The sequence below is a fragment of the Scyliorhinus canicula genome, chromosome 1 (assembly GCF_902713615.1).
Source record: "Scyliorhinus canicula chromosome 1, sScyCan1.1, whole genome shotgun sequence".
Classification (NCBI taxonomy): domain Eukaryota; kingdom Metazoa; phylum Chordata; class Chondrichthyes; order Carcharhiniformes; family Scyliorhinidae; genus Scyliorhinus; species Scyliorhinus canicula.
The window spans coordinates 174341127-174357162 of NC_052146.1; the positions used below are offsets into that span (position 1 = coordinate 174341127).

Below are 16036 nucleotides of genomic sequence, written 5' to 3' on the forward strand. Positions count from 1 at the left end.
TTGCATCTTTGCATCATCCTGGAGTTTTGTTATTTGTCACGATTACTTTGAGCATTTGCACTTAATTTAGTTTTCTGCAACTTCACTTGCACCATGCATCTAATTAACTGAGCTTCATCACAATGCAGCCGCAACTTTCTTAAACATCCAAATTTAAAACACGGCATTCAATCAACTACACTTCATTCTTAAAATATATGCCCAGCACAAAGCTTTATGTTCTGTTCTGAGCACAGAAATATAATATGCATTGTGAGAAAGGCCATTTAATCATTCAAGTTTCTTCCCTACCTAATGCAATCAGAACATAACTGGTTATTTTGAAAATTCTGTGTGCTAAATTCCCACGGGACATTATTTTTATGTATATTCAATAAGCTGAAAAATACAAAGCACAGTCCTCTTTGCAGCACTCAAGTAAGCTCCAAATTTTGAAATATATACTTGCTGCAGAAGTGTATTAGAAATGGCTTCCATCAGACGGGGTCAGTAACCAGATGATGGAAAAAATTAAAAGAGAAAATTCGGAAAAGATTCAGCTGATCAGACACATCTGTGGAGAAGAGAGTGAACTCCACTTCTCTCATCTCAGATGCTGCCTGACCTGCTGAGAATTTCCAGCATTTTCTATTTTCATTTCAGATTTCCATCATCTGCAGTATTTTCCTGCTTTTGTGACAGATAAGGACCAACGGTAACGTGAGGAAACAATCCTTTATGCAGAGAGTTATGACCTAGAATGTACTGACCAAGAAGGGGGGGGGGGGGGGGGGGGGGCAGGAACCAACACAAGGATTTGGGAAAACAGCAGGAGAATGGAACTAAATAGACCTCACTGCCAAGAACTGGCAGAGACAAAAATGGGCCTTCTCCTATGCTGTATGAACTTTGTTAGAAAGGACATGAACCCATTATTTTGAATTGCTTGTACACCTGAATATTCTGAATCATGCAATATCACAAACAGGTTTTGAATGCAAAAGAATATCGCCTTCAGCAAACATTATTCTTATGAAAATGTTCGAGCATAACAAGTTAACATATTTGACAGACCTTACTTTGTTGCCAGACCCCAGCATGTTGAGTCCAGTTGCATTTCCTTTCAATGTTTTACACAATCCACTTCCTTGATTTCTTCTTGAATAGTTTTTCAAGAAACCAGTGCTATTAACTGAGTCTGATGAAAATCGAGATTTGGTCTGGAAAAGAAAGAAATCATACTGTATTTGTAGTATTGCAACTTATGCTTTTAATTGGCTTTACCGTACCAGCCTCCCTGAACAGGCGCCGGAATGTGGCGACGAGGGGCTTTTCACAGTAACTTCAGTTGAAGCCTACTTGTGACAATAAGCGATTTTCATTTTCATTTTAAAATATAGACATTGAAATTCTCCGCTCTGCATTTTGTCAACTCCAGCATTGTTCTTTTGCAACTCAAATTTGTTGTGCTTTTATCAACATCAAATAGGAATAAAATCCAAAAGTCTCTGTTAGGAAGGAATTTCTATTTAGAACATAAAACAGTACAGCACAGAACAGGCCCTTCGGCCCTCGATGTTGTGCCGAGCAATGATCACCCCACTCAAACCCCAAGTATCCACCCTATACCCGTAACCCAACAACCCCCCCCCCCTTATTGTATTGGTAAACATTAAAAATGAGATATAACTTAACTGGAAATCTAGTACCTAGTTAGATTCACACTGGACAACAGTGTTTGTATGTGTGGGGGTTGGTTAAATTCCAACTGTGTTTCTATTGTGCTTAAAGTGGACTATGGCATGAAGAATAAATAAACCAGCAGTGGTTGCTTAGTAACTGGGGCCTTGTAAGGTAGAGAAGCCTTTACATTTTAGTTTAGTTCATTTGATTGTAGTTGAAGAGGGGCTGTTTAGCACAGGGCTAAATCGCTGGCTTTGAAAGCAGACCAAGGCAGGCCAGCAGCACGGTTCAATTCCCGTAACAGCCTCCCCGAACAGGCGCCGGAATGTGGCGATTAGGGGCTTTTCACAGTAACTTCATTTGAAGCCTCCTTGTGACAATAAGCGATTTTCATTTCATTTTTCATTTCAGATAGGTAGTGAGACAGAAGGCAACTCTCACAGCTCTGCTAGAAGCAGTTGGTTCAGAGGGAACATCTCTTTCAGGCTTGCTAAAGAAAAACCATACCATGGAGTAATGCTTAAGAAATCAAGTGCAGAGATCTGAAGAGCAGCTTAAGGAAACAAAAAATGAAGAGAAGTTTCCAAGAAGTCTGGAGTTAACAAACAGAGGAAACCGGGAACCAGAACAGATTACTGTTCATTAAAATCAGAGAGTTGAAAAGGCATTGCATCGCAATAGGTCAAAATGATATCTGCAGTAACGCCAAGGTTTGTGAGAAATTACTAGAGATTTGAAATAACGGGTAAAAAACTTGATGGAAGCAGTGGACGGAAAGAATAATTTAAAAGGAGATTTGAACGCGTGACTTACGAAAGTGGCATTTGAAATCACTCGTGTGGAAGTCGGGGTTCAGTGAGACAAGGTGGCTCATTGCATAGGAATCATCTGGGGGGATTTTGAGGAGAAATCCACAGACATTCACTTGGGTTCAGAGAGGAGTGTGTCTTACCAGTCATCTTGTATGCTGAAAAGGGGCTCTGTCTGTTAATGAGACCGTTGTAGTTTAAGATGTACTTTGTCAACCGTGTTCACAATTAAACACCAAATGTAAAATGAAGCTAAGGGGAGCAAGTAAAGGAATTTCATATAATAAGCCAACTCTTCATGTTTAATGATTTTTTTTTGTGTTGTTAAAACTAATTAACGGTCCTGTGACTCTTCCTCCATGTCTTATATTAAAATAAAATAAAATAAAAAGTTATGGTCTTTTGGGCCAGAATTCCATTAGCAAAACTTCCTATCCAGTTATAATGGTTATAACAGACCGTAGTGGGTCGGTTCTCTAACAATGAGTCAGGTATAGGAGGGAGGTAGAGAGCTTAGTGGCGTGGTGTAACAACAATAATACCTCCCTCAACGTCAGCAAAACGAATAAACTGGCCATCGACTTCAGGAAGTATAGTACTGTACATACCCCTGTCTGCATCAACGGTGCCGAGGTAGAGATGGTTGACGGCTTCAAATTCCTAGGTGTGCACATCACCAACAATCTGTCCTGGTCCACCCCACGTCAATGCTACGACCAAGAAAGCACAACAGCACCTATACTTTCTCAGGAAGCTAAGGAAATTCGGCATGTCCACATTGACTCGTACCAATTTTTACGATGCACCATAGAAAGCATCCTATCTGGCTGCATCACAGCCTGGTATGGCAACTGCTCGGCCCAAGACCGCAAGAAACTTCAGAGAGTCGTGAACAGAGCCCAGTCCATCACACAAACCTGCCTCCCATCCACTGGCTCCGTCTACACTCCCACTGTCTTGGGAAAACAGGCAATATAATCAAAGATCCCTCCCACCCAGATTATTCTCTCTTCCAACTACTTCATCGGGCAGGAGATGCAAAAGTCACGAAAAGAACAAAAGAACACGCACTAACAGGTTCAAAAACAGCTCCTTCCCCGATGTTACCAGACTCCTGAATGACCCTCTTATGGACTGAACTGATCCTCTTCACACATCTTCTCTACTGAGTAGTACTACACGCCATATGCTTCACTCGATATCTGTGTCTATGGATTTGCATTGTGTATTTATGCATGTTCTATGATTTTTCATGTATGGAATGATCTGTCTGATTGTATGCAGAACAATACTTTTCACTGTACCTCGGTACTCATGACTATAAATCAAATTAAATGTCAACTGGGATTGTAACAGCTTTTCTTTTCATGTGTTATGAGCATGAGATGTATCTCATGTTTTGAACTATCCCCTTTAATTAATGGTAAAACGGAGTAGTCGAGCACGGCATGTAATCTCCTAGTAGTTTAATAGCTGATAAATTCATGTGACTTGGTTGCCATGGCTACAAGGGCCCAAGGTCAAGCAAGGTGTCATTTTTTAACAACAGTTGCTAGACTTAATAATACAGAAACAGTGAACAGAGAGAAATAAGAAAAAATACAGCTGCTGAAACCAGCAGGGGAAAAGGCTATTTTCTGTTGGTCGCCAAGCAGGATACTGATGGGAGCTCATTCTCTCCTCGAAGCAATGGGACCCATGGAGATGTAAGGAGACTGGAAAATTCACCCTGCCAGGGTCGGGATGAGTTGTCACCAGAGTGAATATTGCTGCTGGAAGCCAGTTTTGGATTTGCAGAAGATCTTTCAATGAACACTGTACATTACAACTCTACAGCGTACACACAACAAAGTCAGCTCGAGGGCACAAATGTGAGGGGGTGAGAGGGTGAGAATGGGAGGGACGAGAACGTGGAGGGGTGAGAGTGCGAGTAGTTTGGGAAGATTCTGGGCGGAAGTGTTCGCGGTCTTAGCCAGGATAGTGGAGGAGGAAGTGGAGACGGACACGGACCCTTTGGTGGCGATATTTGGGGTTTCAGAGAAGCTGGAGCTCATGGAGAGGTGGAAGGCCGATGTCTAGGCGAATTTTGCTGGAGCGGCGGTCAGCATCGCCACCGGGGTTAATAGCTTGGTTGGGTGACCTGTACGATTTCCTGTGATTACAGAAAATAAAATACAAATTAAAGGGCTCTTCACGGGGGTTTGAGGAAAGGTGGGGGATGTTTATGGGCTGTTCATCACAGGGGGGAGGGGGGGGTGAAAAAGGGGAAAAATCTGTACAGACTGTATAGTTGATTGTTGGGAAGTATATTTCCCGGGGTGTTTATTCGCTATAATAGGTTTGTAATAAAATAAAACATTTTTAAAAAAGAGTGCGAGTAGTCTTTCTTTTGAATGGTTGGCGAGCACACATCAATCCACAGGAAAACTTTGTGCTAGTGATATGACAAAAGAGTTTCACTTTTACAAGCTCCTGGGTCATATTATCATGTGACTTGATATTTGCAATAACGATGAATTTTGATCAGTGAGAACACCTGTCCTGTTTACAGAAGGGAAGTCAAGTTGGATGTAGCAGAGTATCTGCAGCAGGTTTGCACCTTGGGTGCAAATGAAACATATTAAAATATCGCAGTTGTACATTGGTTAAATTGAATCCTTTAGGTCATAACATAAGAAAAGGGCAAAGTAGTACCAGGTACATGAATCAGGGCCTCAGCTAGATTTGAGAAATCACAAGATATCCGAAGACTACTTATTTGAACTTTGTTTTTGGGAATACAATGCTTCCTATTTCACTATCAGATGTTTCCAGGTCAGACACAGATGGCATAATTAATTGGAAAGCAAACCCCCCCGTGCTGAAATAATGTGCCTCAACCACCAATCTCAAATGATTATCCCCACTACACAAGATTAAAATTTTCCATATTTCAAAGTCATCCTATGATGTCTCAGAATGAGACAGCTAGGCAACACAGCATTTAAGGGCTGGTTTAGCTCACTGAGCTAAATCACTGGCTTTTAAAGCAGACCAAGCAGGCCAGCAGCACGGTTCGATTCCCGTACCAGCCTCCCCGGACAGGCGCCGGAATGTGGCGACTAGGGGCTTTTCACAGTAACTTCGTTGAAGCCTACTCGTGACAATAAGCGATTTTCATTTTTCATTATTTAGCTTATATCATTTGCCTTAAAATAGCGGAAGTCTTGCCTCGTAGGGAAGTCAATGTTTGATGCTGTGCTGCACCTGAAAGATTATTTAAGAGTTTGCCAGGTGTTGACTTCAGAAAATCCAGACCAGTTTGCAACATGTAAAACATGGTTTATTCTAAACACTGTTTTACACTTAACCAGAATCTCTCCTTTAGGGAGAAGCCAAGATGTGCTGAACATAACTCGGGTTACTGGTTGAGATGTGCCTGAACATGTCCAATGCTAAAAATGCTCATCAATATTTACAGGTTACTAAGTAAAATACAAAGAATGCTTTCTTGAAAAAAAGGTTAACTGTAGAATGCCATACTGTGTCAAATTGTTCATACTGGCAATGCAAAAGAACTGATCCAAATCTTGGGAGAAATATCTTTTATACATGTGCGCCATTGTGGTGTTGCATTATGAAATGAAATGAAAATTGCTTATTGTCACGAGTAGGCTTCAATGAAGTTACTGTGAAAAGTCCCTAGTCGCCACATTCCGGCGCCTGTTCGGGGAGGCTAGTACGGGAATTGAACCGTGCTGCTGGCCTGCCTTGGTCTGCTTTACAAGCCAGCGATTTAGCCCAGTGTGCTAAACCAGCCCCATCTAATTCGGCAAAATAGCATTTAAAAAGGAGTCATGCTTATAATTCTTCACATTATTGATTCTCTCAGCATCCAACGTCTATTGTCATCTTGAATAAACTCAGCAACTGAGCAACCATATCCTCTGGGGTACAGAATTCCAAAGATTTGAAGCACTTAGAAGATTTGCCTTCCTGGGTGGGTCACTGTCCATGTGGAGTTTGCACATTCTTCCAGTGTCTCTATGGGTCGCACCGCCACAGCCCAAAAAGGTGTGCAGGGTAGGTGAATTGGCCACGCTAAACTGCCCCTTAATTGGGTACTCTAAATTTAATTTTAAAAAGAAATTTTGCTTCATTTCAGTCCAAAATGGACAACTTTAAAAAAAAATTATTTATGGGATGAGGGTGTCACTGGCTGGCCAGCATTTGTTGCCCATCTCCAGTTGCCCTTCAGAAGGTGGTGGTGAGCTGCCTTCTTGAACCGCTGCAGTCCCTGAAGTGTACGTACACCAACAGTGCTGTTAGGGCGTGAGTTCCACTATTTTGACTCGGCCACAGTGAAGGAACGGCGATATATTCGCAGTAGCACAGTGGTTAGCACTATGGCTTCACAGTGCCAGGGAACCAGATTTGATTCCAGGCTGGGTTACTATCTGTGCGGAGTCTGCATATTCTCCCAGTGTCTACGTGGGTTTCCTCCGGGTGCTCCGGTTTCCTCCTACTAGTCCGGAAAGACGTGCTTGTAAGGTGAATTGGACATTCTGAATTCTCCCTGTGTATCAAACAGGCGCCAGAATGTGGCAACTAGGGGCTTTTACTTCATTGCAATGTGGGCCTACTTGTGATAAAAAGATTATTAACAATAATAATTGCTGACTTCCGGTGGTGGCCATGGAGGAGTAGGTCACACATTTGATAGCTCCCACCTGCGACGGACTTTTGGACCTTTTTCCCCCAGTTTTGTCTGGATTTTATGGGATAGATCGGTGAAGAGTGAGACAGTAAGGAGAAATCCCCCTCCGGTATATAGAGAATTGGACCAGAAGTGGCCATGTGAGAAGTCCTATAAGGAAGACGCGAGCAGAGCTGGTAACACGGGAAAGCATGGCGGAGTCAGGGCCGCGGGGAGACGGCAACGTGGTCAACGGAGCAGTTGGTATGGTTTTTCGAAGAATGCTTCGCCAGGCTGAAGGACACGCTATACCCGATTAAGGCTTCGATTGATAAAGAGCAGCACGGTAGCATTGTGGTTAGCACAATTTCTTCACAGCTCCAGGGTCCCAGGTTCGATTCCCGGCTTGGGTCACTGTCTGTGCGGAGTCTGCACATTCTCCCCGTGTGTGCGTGGGTTTCCTCCGGGTGCTCCGGTTTCCTCCCACAGTCCAAAGATGTGTAGGTTAGGTGGATTGGCTATGCTAAAATTGCCCTTAGTGTCCAAAATTGCCCTCAGGGTTAGGTGGGGTTACTGGGTTATGGGGATAGGGTGGGGGTGTGGACCTTGGTTAGGGTGCTCGTTCCATGAGCCGGTGCAGACTTGATGGGCCGAATGGCCCCTTCTGCACTGTAAATTCTATGATCTAAGTTGTGCCGAATCAAGAGACCCACGGGAGAGCGGTCCAGGAGGTGGAGATAAAGGTGTCCGAGCACGAGGAGTACATAACCGTGGTGGAGACCAAGGTGGAGATTATGAATGATCGCCAGAAAAGAATGCAGGAGAAGCTGGAGAACAGGTCCAGGACTCAGGACCTTAGAATTGTCAGCCTCCCAGAAGGCAGTGAGGGCAGGAAGCAGAATCTTAGAATTGTTGGCCTCCCAGAAGGCAGTGAGGGGTCGGATGCGAGGACTTATGTAACGGACATGCTGGAGACGTTGATGGGTGCTGGGGCGTTCCCTCGGCCCCTGGAATTGGAAAGAGCGCACAGAGCCCTAGAGGAGAATTGTGAGCTGAGCATTTATCAGGACCTGGGCGCGGATCTGGCCAAGAGGTGAGCTGGGTATAATCGGGCAAAAACGGCCCTCTTTAAGCAGGGGGTGAAGCCCCCCAACCAGGCTGATTTAATGGATCGTCAGAGGGCTGAATGGGCCGGTCAAGAGGGCTCGCGTGTTTGCGCATTTGGGGGGTGTAGCCACCGAAGTTGGCCATTTCCCTAAATACAAAATGGAGGAACGCAAAGCATAGAGGATAAAATGGACAATGTTTGCAGCCCCAGCAGGCTGCACCTAACAGGTGTGGATTCTGTCTGCTAAGAAAGCAGACAGCACCGAAAGGAACGTTCCGCATACTAATGGAGCAATCACCGGGATAATTAGCATGTTAATGGAACGATTCCAGATACAATGGACACAAATGGGGAAGCAACTGCAACATTGTAAAGGATACCAGACACTCAGGCACCAACAGGGTTCGAAAACAAAGAGCCTGAGAGCCCGCCCAGTAGCTAAGGAACAGCCTCAGTATTGGGGGGGATTCAAACATATCGATTGGGAAGAGACCCAATCGATTCTGAGCAGGTAAGGGAGTCCGCCCAAAGGGGCGCAGATCCCTGGGACCTATAAAAGACAGGTCCCACACATGGTTCAGTCTTCTCGTCCAGCCCTCCTCTCTCCTTGACCAGCACTTCTCCGTGGACCAGCACCTCGACCAGCTTTTGCCAAGAAGATCCTGAAGGAGAGAGAGGAGAGGGTTCGGACAGCAGCCGCCAGCAAGTAAGTGTCTCACAACGATCGCTACCAGAGATAGACACTCCTGACCCCTTTTAACTTATACCAACCTGAAGTCTGCAGACCAGAGCAGAGCAAGAGGCCTTGTTCCCTGACCCGGCAGTTCCTTCGAGATAAGTATTAGTTTATTTAGAGGTAGGAATAGCTTAATCCTTTTAGCGTGTGCATGGGTAGTTATTATAATTGTATTATAATAAACTGTTGTTTGAACTTACTAATTGGTGTATGGTTTTATTGCTTTGAACTTCACCTTGAACTTGTGGCGGTATCTTAACGATACCTGGCGACTCCAGAGCTAAGTAAAGAAACAGAGCCAAATTGAGTGTTAAGCACACTCACCCAGAACGACCAACAGGGGGCTGAAGGCAGACTTGGTAATGCTACAAGAGACACACCTAAAGGTTACAGATCAGGCGAGATTGAGAAAAGGGTAGGTCAGCCAAGAATTCCACTAAGGGCTGGACCCAAAGACTGGGGGGTAGCGATCTTGATCAGCAAACGAGTGGCATTCGAGGCAGGGAGAAGCATGTCAGACAAGGGGGGTAGGTACATAATGGTGAGTGGGAAGCTGGAGGGGGTGCAGGTGGTAATCGTGTACATATATGCTCCGAATTGGGATGATGTGGGATATATGAGGCGGGTTTTAGGCAAGATCCCAGACTTAGAGATACACAACCTGATCATGGGAGGAGACTTTAACACTGTCATTGGTCCTGGAATTGGACCGATCAAAATCCAGGATGTGGGTTGCTAGCGGACGAAGGGATCTGTGGGCGGGTTAACAAGTCCATCCAGAACTACCTGGAAACAAATGATACGGGGGAGGTCTCCGCAGCGACAGTTCAGGAAGGCAGAGGTCAGAGGGGAATTAATCTCGATACGGGCCCACAGAGAAAAGGCGGAACAGCTGACAGGGATAGATTAGAGGAGGAGATACTCGGGGGCTCCGTACTGAGGGAGCGGCGGAGGTTACAGGCGGAGTTTGGGCTGAGGGAAAGCGATGGAACAGTTGAGGAAGGCAAGGTTTAGGAGTACGGGGAAAAGGCAAGCAGAATGTTGCCGCACAAGCTTAGGAAAAGGGAGGCGGCCAGGGAGGTAGGTAAAGTAAAGATTAGAGGCGACAATACTGTCCTGGACCCAGCAGGGGTGAACAAGGTGTTCAAGGACTTCTATAGTAAATTATATTTACTGGGATGGAGGGGGTGAGGCAGTTTTTGGATCAGTTGAGGTTCCAGAGGGTAGATCAGGATCTGGTGGAAGGGCTGGGAGCCCCAATTGAGATTGAGGAAATCATCAAGGGGCTAGAGGGCATGCAATCGGGCAAGGCCCCGGGACCTGACGGCTACCCGGTGGAATTCTATAAGAGGTTTTCAGAGATATTGAGCCCACTGCTTGTGAGGACATTTAATGAAGCAAGAGAGAAGGGTGTCCTCCCCCCAACAATGCCGCAGGCCTCAATTTCATTGATCCTGAAACAGGAGAAGAATCTAGAGCAACGCGGGTCATACAGACTGAATGCGGACACCAAACTGCTGGCTAAGATACTGGCCTAAAGGATAGAGGACTGTGTCCCGGGAGTGATAGGGCAAGACCAGACGGGATTTGTAAAGGGCAGGCAACTCGAGGCCAACGTTCGAAGGCTTTTAAATGTTATTATGATGCCCTCAGAAGGAGAGGTGGTGGTGGCGATGGATGCGGAGAAGGCTTTTGATCGGGTGGGTGTGGAATTACTTGTGGGAGGCGCTGGGAAGGTTTGGGTTTGGTGAGGGCTTTGTTGACTGGGTGCAGTTGCTCTATCAGACACCAGTAGCGAGTGTGCGTACGAACAGGCTGACATCGGGGTACTTTAAACTACACCAAGGGACGAGGCAAGGGTGCCCCCTCTCCTCGTTACTGTTTTCTCTGGCCATAGAGCCATTGGCCATGGCATTAAGAGCCTCTCGGAACTGGAAAGGGCTGGTTCGGGGTGGGGTGGAGCACTGGGTCTCGCTTTACGTAGATGATCTGCTCTTGTTTATTTCAGACCCGTTGGAGGGGATGGGGGAAGTAATGCGAATCTTGGGGGAATTTGGCAATTTTTCGGGGTATAAATTGAACATGGGGAAAAGTGAGATGTGAGTGAGCCAGGCAAGAGGACAAGAGAAGAGACTGGGAGAGCTGCCACTTAGAATGGTAGGGAAGAGCTTTTGATATCTGGGAATCCAGGTGGCCCGGGAATGGGAGGCACTGCACAAGCAACCTATCCCGGTTGGTAGAACAAATGGAAGGGGACATTAAGAGATGGAAATGCTCCCGCTGTCACTGGCGGTGAGGGTACAGACCATGAAATTGCCTGTCCTCCCCAGATTGTTTGTCTTTCAGTGCCCCCCCATCTTCACCCCGAGGGCCTTTTATCAAGCGGGTGAATAAGATTATTTCGGGCTTTGTGTGGGCGGGTAAAACCCCACAAGTGAAGAAAGTGTTGCTGGAGCGCAGGCAGGGAGAGGGTGGGCTGGCGCTGCCGAACTTCTGCAACTACTACTGGGCGGCTAATACAGCCATGATTAGGAAGTGGGTAGTGGGGGAGGGGTCGGCATGGGAGCGGATGGAGGCACCAGTTTGGGAGCACTGATAATGGCACCTCTTCCGTTCTCGGTGGCCCGATACTCCACAAGTCCGGAGGTGGTGGTGCTCTGAGAATCTGGGGGCAATGGAGGAGATACAAGAGAGAGTGGAGGGAGCATAAATTTGGACCATGATTTATAATAATCATCGGTTTGTACCGGGTAGACTAGATGGTGGGTTCCAGAGTTGGCAAAGGGCAGGAATTAGAAGGACGGGGGATCTATTTATAGATGGGAGCTATCCCAGCTTGAAAGCCCTGGAGGCTAAATTTGAATTGCCAGCAGGGAACAGGTTTAGGTATTTGCAGGTGCGAGACTTCCTGAGAAAACAGGTGCCGGCCTTTCCACTGCTTGTAGATGGTAGACATGGCTGCCACTGTTCCTCAGTGGTGGAGGTTTGAATGTTGTGGAAGGGGGAGCAAGCAAACAGGTTGCTTTGTCTTGGATGGTGTTGAGCTTCTGGAGTGTTTTTGGAGCTTCAAACTAGTGGACTGGTTTAGCACAGGGCTAAATATCTGGCTTTGAAAGCAGACCAAGGTAGGCCAGCAGCACAGTTCAATTCCCATACCAGCCTCCCGAACAGGCGCCGTAATGTGGTGACTCGGGGCTTTTCACAGTAACTTCATTTGAAGCCTACTTGTGACAATAAGCGATTTTCATTTCATTCATCCAGGCAAGTGGAGTATTCCATTGCACTCCTGACTTGTGCCTTGCAGATGGTGGACTTTTGGAGGGGGGGGGTCAGGAGCCGAGTTACTCACTGTTGGATTCCTGGCTGTTGACCTGCTCGGGTTGCCAGAGTGTTAATATGACTAGTCCAGTTCAGTTTCTCATCAATGGTAACCCCCATGATGTGGATTGCGGGGGATTCAGTGATGGTAATGTCATTGAATGTCAAGGGGCAGTGGTTAGACCCTCTCTTGGAGAATGTGCAGGTCTTCAGACTTCTGCCTGATGCAAGGGTCTGGAAGACGGCAATGCCTGGGTGGGAGGGGTCTTTGATAATGCTGTCTGCCTTCCTGAGGCAGCAGGAGGTGTAGATAGAATCAATGTGGGGGTGGCAAGCTTGTGTGATGTGTTGGGCTGAGTTCACCACACTCTGGTTTGTTGCAATCTTGGACCGAGCAGTTGCCACACCAAGCTGTGATGCAGCCGGATAGGATGCTCTCTATGGCACATCTGTAGAAGTTTGAGAGAGTCAATGCAGACATGCAGAATTTCTTCAGCATCCGTAGGAAGTAGAGACGTCGTTGGGCTTTCTTGACTATTGCATCAACGTGAGTGGACCAAGACAGACAGTTGGTGATGGTGACCCCCAGGAACTTAAAGCTATCAACCATCTCCACTTCGGAGCCATTGAAGCAGACAGGAGTGCGTGTCATGCTACGCTTCCTGAAGTCGATGATTAGTTCCTTGGTCGTTCCGGCATTTAGAGAGAGGTTGTTTTCGGTATACCATGCAACTTATCTTCCTTCTGTAGTCTGATTCATCGTTGCTTGAGATACGGCCCACCACAGTCGTATCACAAGGGCCCTTACCAGACTTTCAAAGGTTTCCAACCTGTTTCCAGAACTGAGCAGTTTAAAGCGTCTACCAACTGAGCAGTAGAACATTGAGCCGGAAGTGCTGACTACGGACCTGCCACCATCGTGCCTTCAACCGTGCTTTTCAATGCCCCGTGGTCTGGTTGCAGCCGCTTTTTGTTTCCTCCGTTGCTCTTTGCCCTGTGCATTCCCGGACACGGCACAAAAAGTTGCCAACATGTCACCTGCGAGAATCGGGACCTCAGGATTGCATTCAATGGTCTGACCGGGATTTATGGCAAAAAAAGGTTCGCCCACGAGGGAGCCACCAGGTGCACGGCCGCTGAATGCATGGACACCATCGGAAGTCCATGGGATCCTTTATGTCACCTGAACAGACTGGTGGGACTTTACATCAGTGCTTTCATCCGAAAGACAGCACTAACATTACTGCACTGAAATTCCAGTCTAAGTGAGGTGCACACATCATTGAAATGGAGGCTTTTTAATGCATTTAATGTGGGAAATTAAACTACTGTGAGTGGGCTTATACTCTATTGCTTAAGTTCCCATTTAAATTCAGGAATGGAAATCCTTCTAAATCTTTTCTGGCCATCCGAGGTGCTGATTATTAAATCTGTGCCCCACAGTGATTGAGCTGTTACCACTTTAGACCAAATTGCTATGCTGTTTCAAAATGTTGTCAATCATGTTGACGTACAGGTGCCGTAAGCATTAAGGAAAATAAATTGTATGTGTGCCTTTATTGCAAAAGCATTGTGTACAAGAGGAAAGAAATCCACCTGCAATTATATAAAGCCTTGATGAGTCCAGACTTACACCGTATGGATCATTGCAAGCCATCACCTTATAAGATGGAAGACTGCACTTGGAGAGAGTCAGATTGGTCTACAGCACAGAAAAGGCCCTACGGCCCAACAGGTCTGCACAAGTCAAAAATAACCACCTAACTACTCTAATCCCATTTTCCCACATTTGGCCCATAGCCTTGTATGTTTGACATCGCAAGTGCACATCTAAATACTTTTTAGATGCCAAATGCTACTTAATGTCAAATGTTACGAAGGTCTCTGCCTCCACCATTCTTTGGATGAAAAAGTTTTCCTCACATCCCCTCTCCTTCCCCCAGGCCTTAAATCTATCCCTCCACCAAGGGGAAAAGTTTCTTCCTGCCTACTCCAACTTAAGGCGGCAGTGGAGAGAGTTGGGCAGAGTAAGTGGCTCAGGGTGCGTTACTCTAAAAAAAATGGAGGAGTCCGTCGCCAACCATGAGGACCAGCTGACCTCAGTAGAAGCAGAGCTTTCCTTGATGGCTGACAACTTCAAAAGCACATGCTAAGGTGGACGAATTGGAGAATTGAGAGCATCGGCAAAACAGACGAATAGTGGGTCTGCCGGAGGGGTTGGAGGGCTTGCAATCCTCGGCGTATGTCGCACAGATGCTGCAGAAGCTGGTTCCGGTGACGGGGATGTGGATGGGCTGAGAAGTTGCACATCAGGGTGCCTCTCCTCCTACCGAGTCGAAAATAGGCAATTTCATCCAAAATAGCCCACTAATACAAAGGAAAATATATCCCCGCACTTCAACCAACATCAGCCCGAAAGGAGATGCCGAAAAATAGCCACTCCAGAGGCAGTGTAGAAACAAGAAACGGAAAAAGTCAGGAGGAGCAAATGGCTAAGCCGGCAGACACACAGGACGTCAAAACTCGGACCTCGCCAGAGCAAGAAGGATCAACCCGCTGCACAATGAGTCCCCCACCTTCCTCCTCCTCACCAGGGGGTGGTTGGAGGACGTTTCTCTCAAGGGAACTGAGAGAACCCAGGAAGGAAACAAAAACCGATATCCAGGCTGCAGTCAGGGCAGCGGTCGCAGATGCACTAGTGATCACACATGTAACCTGAGACAAGGTGGACAGGTGACTGGAAGCCCAGGAAAGCATCACAAAGGAGCTGGAGAAGGCATCAACAGGCCTGGGTGGCTGATTTGCCGCCCTGGAAAAGGAAATATCAAAGTTGGTGGTGACGCAGGGGAACTCTGAAAGGAAAGATTGAGGATGAGGAAAACCGATCAACAAGGCTTTCTGCAAGAAAATATTGCAGACCATGAGTGAGTACATTACTGATAACAGAATGGGAAGGTCTCACCCTCCTCATGCCGGAAGGCACTGGAAGCTGTGATCATGGGTGAAATTATTGCTTACAAAGCACAAAGAGATAGGGAAGAGAGGGTGACTCGGCAGCAGCTGGTCGACTCCATACTGGAAGTAGACTGTCAATACTCCGAGGCCACGACCGTAGAGCTCCTGGTGAAGAGGAAAAATCTAAAATGGACTTTGACCTGCTCTCCACGAGGAAAGCAGTGCACCAGCTACACCAGGCATGGGGGACCCTGTACAAGCACAGAGACAAAGCCAACACCCTGCTGGCTCACCAGCTGGGAAAGCAGGCAGCCACGAGGGAAATAGCTCAGATTAGAGACAACAGAGGTAAACTAGTAGCCGAGTAGAAAAAGGTCAACAAGGCATTCAAAACCTTCTACCGGGGATTGTACACCTCCAAGCCATAAAAGGAGACTCGAGGATGACACACTGAGTCGTGAATACTGCCCAGTCCATCACACGAACCTGCCTCCCATCCATGGATTCCACCTACACCTCCCGCTGCCGGGGGAAAGCGGGCAGCATAATCAAGGATCCCTCCCACCCGGCTTACTCACTTTTCCAACTTCTACCATCGGGCAGGAGATTCAGAAGTCTGAGAACACGCACAAACAGACTCAAAAACAGCTTCTTCCCCACTGTCACCAGACTCCTAAATGACCCTCTTTTTGACTGACCTCATTAACACTACACCCTGTATGCTTCAACCGATGCCAATGCTTATGTAGTTACATTGTATATTTTGTGTTGCC

General features: G+C 46.6%; 1 protein-coding gene across 1 annotated transcript in view; it reads right to left on the reverse strand.

Moving 5' to 3' along the window:
• The window catches only part of senp6a (SUMO specific peptidase 6a), a 204740-nt gene that overhangs the window by 129136 nt on the left and 59568 nt on the right, over positions 1 to 16036 (reverse strand). The window contains 1 exon segment of the mRNA XM_038790658.1: positions 1054 to 1199. Coding sequence (XP_038646586.1) covers positions 1054 to 1199 — 146 coding nt within the window.